We start from the raw sequence: 16,268 nt of genomic DNA on the forward strand, positions 1-16,268 counted from the left end.
TGTTTTGGCGAGTGGCGGAAAAATTTTACCTTGCTGCAGTTTTTCTGCATTGCAGATTAACATTTACGTTACGTGTGGGATGACTTCATATCATTCGATTGAATGCTTTTCATCTGTCTTTCAACAGGATCAACATAATAACATATCGATCGTTTTTTTTACAAGAATTACATTGATATAAGACAGGCTGGAAAGATGTGTATCAATTCAACAGTGGGGTCTAGCTTGTTTTCCGTTTTCTTATTTAGCTTGAGAATGTATACGTAACAGTTTCTCTGATACTGAACGGTCTGATTCTATTAAGATTCGAAACTATGACCATTCGCTTGTCAAAGTGGACTCTGTGGCTAAATATTTCCTGAAAAATTTCACCTACGAATCAAGATGGAAATCAAGAAGAAGAAAAAACAGCGTGGAAAGGGACTTTATTTGAGACAGTCCATTCATTCGACATTCGAACTCAAAAGCGATTCTAATTTCGCATTCCATCTGAAAAAGTAAGATAACTTTAACAGAGCTCCCGAACCTACCTGTGCCATCTTCCGGAAGGCTTCCTGGCATTCCTGCTTGTCCGGTCCGTAGCTGGAGCAAACGATTGAGAATTCCTCCGCATCGATGCCGCCATCGTTGGAGGCATCCTCAAGGTCGAACATGAAGTTCATATATCTGGAAGTAAGTATGAAATTAGCATAGTTACAATTTGGAACTTTTGTGTCGCAGTGAAATTGTTACATTTTTTGTTTATTATTACGCATTTCACTACATAAACAGCTCTGTTCGAGCACCATAAGCAAAGATAGGCTCTTGAAAAACTCATTCAGAAGTTTGTCTTTCCCAATCCAAAGAATCTCACAAGAATAAACTTTACGGTAGTCTGCGGCTCAGTGATGTAGCAAGGAAAGTACAGCTCCAATCAATATTTAGCAAGACAAATTAAAAGTCATTTTTCACTGCATTCGAAAGTAAACTAAATCTGAATGAAAAGCGCTGCGCTTTCAATCGTACGTTAGCGAAAGCCGCATCGCAACGTTCACCGCGTTCACTCTGTTTACATCCTTATGCTGAAAAACTCTGCGGAAAACGAAACCGAAAAGATCCGTACCGGGTGGCAAACGAAGAAAGTAAATTATAACTTCTTCTTCCTCCGTCGGGTTTCCCATTACTCTGTAAATGCGTGTGCCTCTTCCTTCTATCTGTACCCGACGGTAGTTGAAGAAAATGTGGTACATATTTTCGTTTTGGTGCCGAGCCGACTGCTGCTGCCGCTGCACCAAGGCTCAGATGGGAAAACATTTGTTTTACTTGGAAATTTGGGACAATACATCCCCAATTCGGAGAGTTTGCTCAGATATGGATGACTAATTTGCATTCGTAAGGTATAAATTAAACAGTTTGCTAGAAAGCTGTCGCAAGGGAAAAGGCGACGTTGTTTTAAATAATAAGAATAAGAATGCTGCCTAAAATGTCAGATTGAATTTTCAAACAGCCTGAATTCCCTTACGTTACCATCACCAACCAAGCGGACAATCGGATTTCTGACTTTCTATTCCATGTAGAACCAGCCAATATTCTCTGTGGCAGTGTCAGACAACCAGCAAATGTGTGTATGGCAGTCTATAAAATTCGTCGAAACTCACCCCAGGGGAGGTGCAGAAAGAAAAAAAAACTTTTCGCCGGTTAAATTTACTCCGTCATAAATCAACTGGAATTGACATTTTTTTGCACCGCTCGAAGATGTAAAGAAGCTTAGTGTGTAATGTCTCACAATTCTGTCCTCATAATAGGGATAATGAGTTTTCCAGAAATTTATGGTCGACGAACGAATCGATGCTTCGGTTCAGTAGAAAATTACTGTCGATTGCTTTTGACAAATTAAAACCAACCGTTTCAAAAGCTCAGTATGACTTAAAAGTTCAAAATTTAATCTTCGTCTCTAGAAAAAAAAATCGATGGATGATTTTTGGAAGTTTTATCAAAACGAAAACCGCTTCCGATGAAAGATGGAAGCAAAACAAAACTTTTTTTTTCATGTCCTGTCAATCATCAGCCGATAACATAAACGTTTTAACCCCGCAAGCAAAAACTTACCGCAGCTGCCAGTCTAGCACGGAGTCCGGATCCCGTGCGTATTCGTCCCACATCTTGCACCACTCCTCCACCGACACCTGTGAAAATCAAAACGAGAGCAGACCATTAGTTATCATTACCGTTGTGGGTCGGGCTACGGGTTGCGGTAAGTGGAAGCCCATCGAAACAACTCGCAAAGTTCTTCTACCTGTTGCACCCTGAAGACAAAAACAAAAAATTAATAAAACATAAACCGTCTTCAGTGTGTAATTTTCCGAAGCGCAAAAGGTTTTGAGTTTGAAAAGTTACTCAGGCTGAGCTTTAGTGGAATAGTTTATCCGAGAACGCAAAATATGAGGATTATTATGATTTCAACGGTTGCAGTGGAAAATATTAATCCGATGGAAATACAGAACAAATTAAATATTCAGAATTGCGCTTGTTATTGCTCGCAATATAAATTGTTAGTTGGAAATATCTGACTACCGCTGATGCCGAATCGAGTACGACTAGTAATTGGTTTCTATTGTGGGCTTAGGGACTTCGAAAGTTCAATTTACAATGAATATTTGCATTTATAACGCGGGCAGGTGTATAACTGAAATCCGTGAGCAGCAAAGGTAGGAAGTAAATTACGGTCCTACCAATTTCATCCCTCCATCATTCATATGCAAAACGTTTGTCGAACTCTAATCTAATGTGAAAAACTTTTATTTGTTTGTTTATATTCTTTTACTTACTCCTGAATAGAAGGTTAAGGTTTCTATTCTAACGATTTTTTTCAGAAATAGTTTCTCATTACAGTTTAACCCAGACCATTTGACGTTTTTTTTTTTCCTATGCAAGCATTGATTTTCGACTCGAAAACTACATTGCTTATGACTGTCATTAACAGCGACTTTTGTACGATTGCTGACGCGGTTTGCCACAGTTTCAGTGTCAGTAGCGCACCATCATCGTAGAGTCACCCGACAGTGCAATCAAATTTATGCACAGAATTATCGGTTTCGTTCGAAATGACAGTCGAAGTTACGCTGCACAACAGGACGGACAGAGGGAAGTATTGATTTGTGCTTGAAATGAATCAAATGATAGACTTTCTCTATAACTTTTGCTGAGTGAGCCTCATAAGCCAAAAAACGTGCAACCGCTGAATATTTTGTACCCACGGAAGAAACCGAAGACAATACTTCAACTTTCGGCTGGGAGAATTACTGAGGTCGTGAAAAGTTGAAACTCGAGTCGCTCCCGCAGAGTTGAAAAAATAAAAAATGGAATGATTGATACTTGTTGAGTGAGACTGCTCCTGGTTTTAGGTAAAATAAATTCAAATAAATCAAACCCTAATGGCCACATTATTCGCAGACATTAATCAGAATCAAATGCCATACTTAGCACATCCGACGGCTGAACTGGCTGCAATTCATAACCCGGCCAGCAGCAGCACACGATGCACACACTTGTCCCGTTTATACACTCCACTCATCAGAATGATTCGAGTGGATAGAGCAAATACCGGCCAATTAAGACGATTTACATATTAATGAGATTCTACGTATTGTCGCTGTGTGAAAGCGGATCCAAACTGCATCAAAAACGTCGCAAAACCGCTAAATTCAAATCGAAATAATTCACCCCTACGAGTGGCAGGCGAAGCTCCCGATGAGCTCCAGCTTTTAGCGTGACACATGCCGGAGGGAGTTTTCGAGTGGAAAGCCCGTTTCCACGATGGCAGTGTTCGATTGGAATGTGAAATACTGTGGAATTAGGCAAACTTTTCATGCAGTTAGCGTGGCGAAAAGATGGCTCTCCATGCGATAATACCGGAACCGGATTTTTGGACCACGTACCCGCGAGTACCACGAGAAGGGCACACACCATTAGCTCTGCGCTGATTTTGTCAAGAGCTTCTAACAAGCGAGGACGTGACGGTACTCGATTCACCTAACCGTAGTTTTATTTTTTTCCACACGTGCAAACTGTGATAAAAAACAATAGGAGTTGTTCAAGTAACTCTAGTCAAGGAGCAATATTCAATTTCAAATTCCGACGGTGGTAAATTTCGCAATTATGAATGTCTGTACCTGAGTGCACAAACGCAGAGTTGACGTAGGACTTAGGATTCATCAATCAACATGTCATAAATATCGGCAAGGGTTGAACTCAGACCAGTTTGGCTTCGAAGAACTACTAATAGAATTGTAACAACGGTGACTACACTCCTGGTAGCATCCGATGGAATAGTGCGTTAACGGCAAAACGTTCATGTGATTCCCGAACATGTTTATCAATCTTAATCAATGTATCGGAATCCTCACATTGACACCAGTCAAAGTATCCAAAAAATCCAGTGATTGGAGGAATAAGTTCCAAACTCTTACTGCAAACTTACTCTTTTGCCCACTTTTCTCCTTTAAGTAGTTTCGGAAGCAACGAATTTTCTGTAAAATTTTTAATCTAGAAAGGGTTTTCCTCGAAAATTTTCAACGAGAAGAAAAATTAAATTTGCAGCAAACATGATCGAGAGAAAAATTTTGGAACCTTCATTATTAATTTGCGGAGTATTATAAGCAAGTGAGCAATATATGTTCTAGAAAAAAGAATTTTTTTCCTGGACTCATCACTGCGATCAAAAAAAAAAGATTTTTGTGATATCGCCCGGATGTTGGCTGTATTCCGCACTTCTATCATGAATAATATAATTATTGAGGGTAAAAGCAAAGCAAAGCCTTGGTGCTACATTCCGATTCGGAACTTGACCTGCTGTTTGTTATACACAGACTTCGCAGCCGACTGTTTAGTGTACAGGACAATTGCGGGGCTAGCGCTACGATCCTACTGACACTAAGAGTCTCTCCCGAGCTGAGACTCGAACCCACGACGACTGGCTTGTTGGGCCAGCATCGTACCTCGAGACCATCTGGGAACTATTGAGAGTAAGTGGTATAATTATTATAACTCGTGCTTGTGTGTATGCAGGGCCGGGTTTAGGCGCTGGGGGGCTCGGGCAGATTTGTTTTGAGGCCCTCTTTTCTTAAAACATTTAGAGGTAAAGTTCTGGAAGATGACGAGCGGAAAAAAACAGGTCGCTTCAGGATTAGGGGGACCTCTTTATTCGTGAGGCCCGAGGCATTTGCCCCCTTGCCCCCCCCCCCCCCCCCTCAAATCCGGGCCTGTGTGTATGCCCTTCCTTTTTACGCTTACTGTTCCGAGTCTCGCTGCCTCTGACTCTGACCTAAAGAGGTTTCAATTGAATAGCCGACTGACTAGTGTTATTGTGAAAAGAATTATATTATTGTTGTTTATTGTTGTTGTTAAATTATTTGACACATTGCTGGTCTTAATGATAATATAAATTACTAACAAAATGCCGATTAATATTTACAAACGATAAGACACACATTAAAAACAGTTAAACCTGTCGTCTACGAAAAATTTTGTTTGAATGTTGTTACCGAGATGTTGAAATCGAATGAATCTGCTACGGCGTTGAAGCTAGCTGACATGGAACAAATGGGGTCGTGTTGCAGTGCGATGTGGTAGCGAAAGAGAGTTTCTGTTGTCAAGAGATATATGTCGATTTTGTTAGCGGTGCTCACCACTGTTAAGTCTACGGGCTTGAAATCGAGTGCCACCCAATATTGGTATTTTTGGAATAAATATGATGCCCAGAAACCGAAAATCAACTCAAGATGTCATTTTTAAGTTCAAGGTGGTGAGTGTCTGTTTATGAAAAATTGCCTAGAATGGCCGAAAACCATCTAATATGATTTTCAACTTGTCGGTCATGCCTACACTACCACAACTGTGTTTCAGCAATCTTCAACATTACTTCCAAATGACTTCAAGCCAATTTAACAACGCTTCTCTTGGGGGTTTTAAGAAAAATGAAAAACTTGTTGCCGGATCTAGGCAACCATTGCCTATATGGAGTGCAACATCATAAATCTCTTAGCAATTGGGAGCAATTCTCGCTGAAACCGTCCCACTGGTGACATGAGGTCTTTCAAAAAGGATATTTTTATGTCTAAATGATTGAAAGTAGCGAAAAAATGAGAAAACCACTTTGGTTAGTTCATATTGATGGACCCCTCGGGCACAAATCGGTTAAACGGTTTTTACAAAAATTGATTTTTGAGCAATTCTTGACCTTTTTATTGATTTATTTCTCTTGAATTTGTCATTGAACCCCCTGCAACCAACACATCGTTTTTAAGAGGAATGATAGAGCTTTCATTTGAAGTAGAGAAAAACTGGCCGCCATTTTGGATCTCGCCGCCATCTTGGATTTCATCAGAAAAACGTGTTTCTGAGCAAGTTCGCAACCACCGCTTTTAATTTGAAATCACCATTGGAAAGCTGAGAAAAAATGCTTTAAGATACATCCAAAACATTAGGTGAGCATCGAGTTTACCTTGCATTCTGGTCACTTTTCAAAATCGACCTTCAAACAGTACAACGCATGACGTGCGCCCAATATCAAATCATGCTGAGCCTGTAGTGTGTGTCTGTGTGTAGTGTATATTAGGGGCCATCCATGTTCCACGTGGGCAGATTTTTAAGGATTATTGTTTATGTTTTTCTGGTGAAATCCAAGATGGCGGCCAATTTTTTTCTACTTCAAATGAAAGCTCTATCATTCCTCTTAAAAACGATGTGTTGGTTGCAGGGGGTTTAATGACAAATTCAAGAGAAATGAATCAATAAAAAGGTCAAGAATTGCTCAAAAATCAATTTTTGTAAAAACCGATTAACTGATTTGTGTCCGAGGGGTCCATCAATATGAACTAACCAAAGTGGTTTTCTCATTTTTTCGCTACGTTCAATCATTTAGACATAAAAATATCCTTCTTGAAAGACCTCATGTCACCAGTGGGGCGGTTTCAGCGAGAATTGCTCTTGGTTGTTATGTAGTTTGTTTAGCAACCAAATGAAAAATATAATTCTCTCATTACTAGTTCAACCTCAAGCAAGAGTAGACGTCTTTCCCTTTTGTTCCCGAAGATTCCCTGTCTAACTATAACAGGTTGTGGAGCCCAGCCGAAAGCTCCTGATCGGAAAATTGAAGCTTGAAGAGTTTGCTGTTTTATTTTTTCTTGAAAAGGTGGAGTGGGCAAAGATCGTCAAGTTGAGCAATTTGAGCCACTAATCATGGTCGTTCTCTGTGAAGGCGTTGCTGCGGAGGGAGCCGCTCTGGACGTACGTAGAACCAGGAACTCCTCCGGACCCATTAACGACCGCAAGGAAAGAGGGCGACGAAACAACATTGGTCACGATCCAAATGATGTTGGGTGAGAGCCAACACACACTAATTCGTGACAAGACGACGGCGAAGGATACGTGGATGGCGCTGAAGGACCACCACAAAAAGATAACGCTTGGGCAGCGGGTGACCCTTCTCCGGCAGATCACGAATCAGAACTTTAAGGTAGGTGATAACATGGAGTCCTACTTGTCGAGAAAATGTATGCCCGTCTCGAAAAATCCGGATTCGAAATGCTGATTCAGCGAGGACTTCCGGAGTCGTTCAATCCGCTTACGACGGCTTTCAAAGCGCGGAACGAGGACGAGTTCACTCTGGCCCTAGTGAAGGTAAGATTGATGGACGAAGCGGAAAAGCTCCGGAAAGGTTCCGGTTTTGACGAGCAAGCGTTGCGCATGGGTGGAACACGTGCGTCGCAAAAAGGTGCAGAGTGCTACCACTGCGGCAAACTGGGACATCGTATGCGGAATTGCAAGGTGTTCCTGGCTGAAAACGGTGCTCAACATGATAGGAAGGAAAAGGCCAAGGCTAAAACAGTGCGCGAAAGCGGCTCAAAGTCGTTCACGTTTATGATACAGTCCGGTCAGCGTGAGGACGATAGTGCGTGGGTGATCGATTCGGGTGCCACGTCACTTTTGGCGAGACACCGCAGTTCCTTTGTGCGTATCGATGAGAGTGTTCGTACGGAAATTTCGACTGCTGATGGTGAAATGCTGCAAACAGCAGGCATCGGAGACTGTAAAATCAACTGCGTAAATGGACGTAACGAAAAAGTGTCGATAACGTTGACCGGTGTGATTTTTGCTCCGGGACTAGAAGGCAATTTGATTTCCGTGCCGAAACTCACTAAAAGAGGTGTCCAGATGGAATTCAATGCAAATCAGTGTAGGTTGGTTCACGACGGGTCGGTAATTGCGACGGCAGATCGCATGGCTGGCTAATACCGACTAAACGTGGCAAAAAAGATGCTGATGGTAAATTACAAGCAGCACAATTCTGACTGTCTGCACACGTTCCATCGACGATTGGGGCACCGAGATCCGGATGTAATTGGCGAAGTAGAGTGACTCGGATTGGCCTCCGGGATAAAAATCAAAAGTTGCGGAGTTCAACAGACCTGCGAGTGCTGCGTCGAAGGGAAGATGTCACGGCCACCATTTCCCAAAGCAGTAGAGAAAAAACACAGTGATGTTGCTGGTCCTATGACAACATCGCCGGGCGGGTACCGGTATTACATGACAATGATTGACGACCTTAGCCGCTACACAGTCAGAGAGGTAGCTGACAAGATTTGTGAGTATGTGAGGTTTACTGAGACTCAGTTCGGTCGAAAATCGAAAGTCATCCGTTCAGACCGAGGTGGCGAGTACACCACCAACGTTTTGCGAAAATTCTGCATCAATCAAGGGATTAAGGCCGAATTTACCGCTGGGTACGCACCTCAGCAAAATGACGTAGCTGAAAGAACGAACAGGACCTTGAATGAGATGGGACTGTGCATGCTGTTGGACGCTGGCTTACCTTGACGTTGTTGGGCGGAAGACGTAAACACCGCAACGTATATTCAGAACTGATTGCCGTCATCAGCGATTAGTTCGACGCCGTACGAGATTTGGTTCGGCCAGAAACCAGATTTACTACACTTGAAGATCTTCGGTTGTGATGCATACGTGTGGGTTCCACCGCAGAAGAGGAAGAAATTTGAAGGCAAGGATGAAAAAGACGAATTTGGTGAAGAAGACGAGCATGGTTTCGACGAGGAGGAAGTGCAGGAAAAACAACCTTCAAAAGTTCCCGGCATTGTGCCGCTGCAGGAGGAGTAACCTGCGAAAACTCCTGGTGCACAAGGTGGCTTGCGACGATCAGAGAGAGCGAACTGCGGTGTCCCACCGCAGTCCGGTCACACAGGAAAATCTCAATATTTCAAAGAATAAGAAGAAAATCTGAATCTGACTTTCATAGCATTATTCAGTAACTCGTAAAGATACTTCACAGACTATATCTCGGAATTACACAACCTTTCTCTGATCGAGCCAGCTTCAGACGTCTCGGAAAGTCGTCGCAAGCGGCGCGCACGTGCTTCATCGGCATCTCGTCCCAGATTTTCATAAAAACTCGCTTGAATTGCTCCAAATTTGTTATTTTATAGTCGTTCAGCTCTGACATCATGTATCCCCACACGAAATAATCCAGTGTATCCAGATCCGGAGACGACGGAGGCCATTCATTTTTCGAAATGAAATCGGTCAAGTTTTCCTCACATCACGCCTGAAAAACCTTTGCGGTGTGGGATGGGGCGCCATCTTGCTGGAAGCAGTAGTAATCGTCTTCAAACAATAGTTCAGCTTGAAGCGGAACGTTTTTATTCAAAACCGTGTCCAGGTAGTACGCTGCGTTGATTGGACCCCTTTATCGATAAAAATAAGAGGCAGTTTACCTCTCTTGCAAATGGCTCCCCAAACCATCACTGACGTCTTATTTCGGAACCGGGAAACGTTCAGCTTGTCCGCAGGAGCTTGCGGGAGGCTCACACTCCAAACTCGATCCTTTTGGCGATTGACTGTTTGCTCCAAAACGAACAGCTTCTCGTCCGACAAAATAATCTCGTCATCTGCGCGCCAACCGAGCAACTCCCGCGACCGTTGGTAACTCTTGTCCTTTGTAGCTTTGGTAACCCCATGAACCACCTGTTTTTTGTACGGCGTAAGTTTTAAATCCTTGCGCAGAAGCAGGCGGATTGATTCTCGGTTCATTTTAAGGTTCCTGGTCAGCTTCCGTGTAGATTGGGCGGGATTCCGGCGAATCCGGTCTTGTATAATCTTCTTCAGCCTTGGAGTTCTCACAGATCTTGGTCGTCCAGATCGTACCTTGTCCTCGGTGCCTCCGGTCTCTAGGTACCGATTTATGGTCCGGTACACGAATTTCCGGTTGATTCCGAGCGGTTTTAGATGTTTGAATATGTGTCCGGGTTTGTACCCTTTCACATATTCAGCGATAACAGCTGCTCTTAACTCTGCCATGGCTCACAACTCAATGTAAACAAAATGCACAGAAACGAAACACTGCCACTGCGGGCAGCAAAATTAACCCTTTCATTTGACATACAGATGGCACCAGAGAGATGCTACGTGTAGGCTACAGGCAACCCCAAAAAAGTGTGACCGGACTTTTTTGTCACCGTGTACTGGTACGATTGGTCTGGCAGTTAACACGTGCGCAGAGCTAAGAACGTACAACGAAGCGATCACAAGCCCGGCCAGTGCAAAGTGGAAAGCGGCCATGGATGAAGGAATGGCATCCCTACGTGACAACGGAACGTGGACCATGGCCAAGTTACCCCAGAATCGCAATGTTTTTGGCTGTAGGTGAGTGTATTAGTGCAAAAAAGTCCGGGAAAATTGTGCGGTACAAGCGTAAGGCTTTTCCCAAAAGTTCGGCTCTGACTACAATCAGGTGTTTGCGCCAGTTGTAAAGTCGATCTCGTTCCGTACCATGCTGACGATAGCAAGCGAACGAAAATTTATCGTGCAACACATCGATATTAAGACCGCATATCTGCATAGCATCCTGCAGGAGAAGATTTTATGAAGCAGCTTCCGGGATATTCGAACGGCAATCCGAGTACCGTGTGCTCTTTGAAGCGAAGCCTGAACGAACTGAAGCAAGCAGCGCGGATTTTCAACCAACGGACTGATATGGTTTTGGAGCAAATGGGGCTCCACCCTTCATCGGCGGATCCGTGCCTCTATTTGCGGATTACGGACGGTGGGAATCCACGTTTGCCAGAAAGCTGACCGCTTCGTGTTGGATCAGAAGTCGTATGTGCTAAAGATCCTGTCGCGATTCAACATGCAGAACTGCAAGCCTTCTCGTGTCCCGATGACCACAGGTTTCGTACAACAAAAGGAGGAGGATAGCGACTCGTTGGCAGATGGACAACAGTACCAAAGTCAAATCGGTGCTTTGTTGTACATTGCTGTCAATACGCGCCCAGATATAGCCATCTCAACTTCCATTCTCGGGCGCCGTGTCACCAAACCAACATCGGCAGACTGGGACGAGGCGAAGCGGGTGCTTTTTGTTACTTGAAAGGTACAGCGGACCATTCAAGCTACACTTGAGTGGCGAAGGCAACCTTCAACTGGAATGCTTCGTCGACGCGGACTGGGCTGATGAAGTTGACAACAGGAAGTCCAACACTGGCTACATTTTCAAGTACGGTGGCGGACTAGTTGCATGGGGCAGCAGAAAGCAGACGTGCGCAGAGTATATCGCACTGGCAGAATTCTTGCAGGAGCTGTAGTGGCTGCGTCGATTGGTGGACGATCTAGGCGAGCATCTGATGTTACCTATTGTCGTTAATGAGGACCACCAGAGCTGCATTGCGCTTGCAGCATCAGACAAAACGTCAAGAAGATCGAAGCATATCGACACCAAGTACTACTTCGTGAAGGATTTATCAGAGGCTGGTATCGTATCCATTCGGTACTGTCCCACGGAGCAGATGGAAGCTGACCTTCTCACCAAACCTTTGGGTGCTACGACAACTTCGAGAGGCAATCGGAATTCGACCACATGATGTTGAGGAGGAGTGGGACAAACCGAAAAAAGACAGACAAAAGTCTTTTTCGACGTTTTAGCATATAGGTGTCTTCGGAGAAGTTTTCTAATATGCGATTTTGAATATTTTGAGATATTTGTTGAAAATGTTATTAAAGGGGTATTCAGTTGAAATAAAAGCAACAACATCTAGTTGCAAGATATCAAATTAAGGTCTTCGGCAAAGTTCTAGAACTATAAAATTTATTAAATTTTTCTCGAAGACACTGAGTGTTAAAATTGGAAGACCATTGAGATACAGTTAAATTTCTGTCAACACCCCCTTAAAATCAATTTATTGAGTTTCTTGAGTTTGAATCGCATTTAATCGAATTGACACATTCTACAAAGTTGTTGATATCATCAAGATACACAACTTTTCTCAAGACTTCAATATCGTATACCGAATGGTTTGCTCAGAAAATTAGTTTTGAGCCTAAATTTTACTCATTTTTCGATATATATCCCAATGAGTGGCACTTTGTGGCAACCAGAACCAGCATCTTTCAATCAGTCGTTGCATACACTAGAAGTGTACGAAAAATCATGGCCTGGTTTGATCGGAATTATGGTTTTCCCAGCAATCTTTTCGATCATACCAATCACATTCCTGATGACCTTGTATACGGATTTAACACTAACTCGACCAGATGTTGGCAGCAACCTCTCAGAATTCCATGATCCTTTGTGGATGTGTAAGCCTTTCTAAACTAATTTGCAAATTACTCTACACTAATATATGCAAAGGTATGAAAATTTTAAGGTATTTTTTTATAATGGATATATCAAAAAAAATGTAAGATATAGAGAAAACTTGTCAAGAGATAACTTATAGTAAATTGCTTGAATTTTTATTAAAAAATTAAAAATTGATACACTGAAAAAATTGGTTCGCTTCCCTTCTATTAATCCTTCCTCTCCCAAAACAAACCTCCTCCTACCGAACTCCCATGTCTCAAAATCTTGGCTCAGCAAACTCAGTTACTACCAAACCACATCAAAGAAAACCCCTCCAGCCTTCTCATTCATAACTTCTACCTGGAACAAACCGAGCTTCCAAGAGTAGAGCGTAATTTCCCAGGCATCAACTGGAAAAAAATATAGAGAAACATTTCGTCAAATCACGCACAAATTCTGCGAGTGCCCACGAGTAACCACAGTGTGGGATAAGTTGCAGCGGAAAATATCGGCGACCCTTGGCGGATGGCAGAGACTCTCGTTTGATGAATTAATTCGACCAACCTTGGAACACGTGCCAACGACGACCAGAAAAGACGTTTTGAAAACTTTTGTAAAGTATGTAAACTTTGTAAATGAAAATAAGAGAATTGATGCAACTGCGCTAGACTTTGCAAAAAAATCTTCATTGGAATCGATAAAGTGGTTCTTGCCACTATTACTATTAAATCTTAAACTAAAACTGAACTTCTTAATATACACCAACGATCTCAATTAGCCACACAAGCAAAATCCAGTGGCGTAGAATCGCTTGATAATGGAGGCCAACTTACAAGGTCAAAACCAATGATAAATTGCTCACTAAATCTAGTTGAATTTACATGCCAACCTAGTTCCGATCTTCGAATTTGGGCAATAAAAAGTCACGAATTATGGATCAATATCTTTCGCCACAGACGGTCACGTTTTGTCCGAGGTCGTTTTTAAAGATAATGCCACCAGCCCATAAACCACACCCAACTGTTGCGAGTCGATAGTTTACTGTCGAACGAAGTAAATTTGGTGCAAAATTTGGTAATAACAACTCTAATGGTGGTTTTACTAGGTCGATTATGACGACCGTAAAATGGCCGTAACCAGTGAAACACATTTTTCACAGAGCATGAATTTTGATAATAAATTTCTACGATTTGCAATCGTTGCTCGTTTCCCTAACTTGATAGGTATTTCTTTTTACAGTGAAAATATGGAGAGATAGCATGCGGTAGCAGAATCACATACTGAATATGAAATTCACGGTGAATCAAGGCATATAAATTCACGAAAATCTTAACTCTGCTGTTGACATCACATCACTTACTTTCTAATACTTTCTTACTAGAAATTCCAATTGGGAATCAATTATTCACACTTTGCAGTCACCATCGATTCCGACCTGCTGGCGTTATTATTTGGGAAAACTTTCTGTGACAGAGAAAGTTGATCAGATTGATTTTCACCTTAGGTCAGGCTTACTTAGTTGTGTAGGAGCATATCGAAATGGCAAAGTTGATGTTTACTGTTCTACATTTTTCGTTTTTTAACCAGCGAAAAAAAATACTCGCGTTTGAGGCCTGTCTCACAATAAATAAAATTGCTGGTGGATTGACATTTAAGTGCGCTCTTTTTCTCGGATATATTCTCTTTAAAGAACAATGGCAATAAAGTCCAAGTTCAATTATAGAAAAATAATTGGCATTATGGATTTCGACGACGACATAAAAAGCTATTCTCGAACAAGTGTCCACTACAAAGCTTTTAAGCTCAGACTAGAGAAAAAGTAATCCATCCCGAAACATGTAGAGATACGTCTATACCTCGTGAAGCATGAGGACACTCCTCTTGTAGCTTCTCCACGTAAAGGGTTTTTCTTATGCTATGTTTAAAATACTCTCAGCGGAGTGGAAGTAGCTTTGGAAACCTTTTCGAGCAGATGGCTTCTGCAATGCATACAGATAAAACTTCAACTTTTACCGTATGTTTTCATACTTATCAGTGCTAAGTTCTCTTGACGGTTTGAAATAAAAAAAATACTGCGAATTAAAATTTTACTGCTGCAATTTTAGTTTTAGCCAAATTAACAAAAATATTCAGCTTACTGTTAGAGAACTGAAAAAAAAACAGAAAATCCTTCACTTGCACAGTTCACAATTGAAACGCGAAGCGCTTTACGGTGAACTTATTGATCCGCTTTCTTGACATCCCGTCAACCGGAGCAGAGCAAGAACAGAGGAAAATCGATCTGCTTCAAGAGCTGATCAAACGACTGCATACCAATCGTGTTCATTGATGGCATGGGTTGGGATGGGATAGAATGAATATCAAATCCTTGCAACCGTGCTGTATCCCATCAGAAGTGTACGTATGAAACCGTCATTTTTTCGCCATCCTTCGGGCGGCAGAGCGCATCATACAAAGAATGTTCTCTGCCTGACTTTGAACTGCACGAATAAAAAAAAAATTCGCCCATCATAATCTGTCGAACATAAGATTGCACAAAAGAAAAATGAAGTCGTCAACCGGTAGCGGAAATGTGAACCCACTAGGGACGGGGGGAGGTTTAGTTGGGTCATATAAATCTGCTAGCTGCGCAGAGGGATACCGAACGGAATGGAGAGAAGAACGACAGGATAATCCAATTTTGTGCTTAATACGAGAGGATAATTAAATTAGCCTCCTCTCGAACGAAGAGACGCTTGTTAACGCTTCAAAGGAGAAGCAGTTTTAGAGTGTCGATTACAATGTGTCTCTTTGTCTAACGAATATCATAAATATAACCATAAAGATACAAAGTAAAATGAGCTAACATTAGTAGAATCGTTCCGTTGCAAGAAAAGCGTGCGATGCAGAGGCGACAAGGTTGAACGAAATGAAGCAGTTCGAAATGATGGCCCAGAGGGTACCGAACAACAAGCACTGATTGCTTCAGTGCTCAGCATCCTCACAACACAATCCAGTCTCACCTAGAACTTAACGATATCGAACTGATGGGGTCTCGGGTTGCAAATCGAAGACAAACATTTACAGACATAACAATAGCAACTATCGTTGCAAAATCACAGAACAATTTGCTTGTAGCCGCTTGGGGTTTAAAGTTTTGCAAGGAAGTTCTTTTCCCATCTTTTTTCACGTTTATTGCGTCGCGTTTCTTAGTCAAAAAAGTTCTGAAAATTAATGGTGATTTATGTTCATAAATCATTCAATTTCTTGCACTATTTCTATCAAAACGTATTCACTTCTTTCAAATATAAATTGCATTTCACAGTACTAAAGCAAAATAAAATAGACTTTTTTAATATTGCTCTTTCAATATCCAAATTTCACCCCCTTTCTTAATTGGCTTTGATTTTTTAATTGCAAAACGAAACTAAGTTTCGCTTTATGACTTCATTTCTACTTAGCTTCAGTATCGATAGTATTTTTGCACCAAATTCATACTTCTTACGTAAGAAAAAAACAAAAAATTTTTGCCATCTCAAAAGACAAGTCATTTATCAGGAGTCAAGTGCGCCATAAGTAAAAATAAGTTTAGGTTTTCATTCTCTGGATGAAATATCGGCACGGGGAACTTTTCATTTTATTGTTATTAATCCTCCTGGTTTCCGGCAAATGGAAACATGCA

At 41.8% G+C, this 16,268-nt stretch overlaps 1 protein-coding gene across 1 annotated transcript in view; it reads right to left on the reverse strand.

Annotated features, from left to right (window-relative positions):
• Positions 1 to 16,268, reverse strand: part of LOC129719142 (calexcitin-1-like) — a 97,609-nt gene that overhangs the window by 7,155 nt on the left and 74,186 nt on the right. The window contains exons 5-6 of the mRNA XM_055670581.1: positions 2,089 to 2,165; positions 531 to 666 (exon numbers count right to left, since the gene is read on the reverse strand). Of these exons, the coding sequence (XP_055526556.1) occupies positions 531 to 666; positions 2,089 to 2,165 (213 nt within the window). The remainder of the gene's footprint in view (positions 1 to 530; positions 667 to 2,088; positions 2,166 to 16,268) is intronic.

This window comes from Wyeomyia smithii, chromosome 1, assembly GCF_029784165.1.
Source record: "Wyeomyia smithii strain HCP4-BCI-WySm-NY-G18 chromosome 1, ASM2978416v1, whole genome shotgun sequence".
Taxonomy (NCBI): domain Eukaryota; kingdom Metazoa; phylum Arthropoda; class Insecta; order Diptera; family Culicidae; genus Wyeomyia; species Wyeomyia smithii.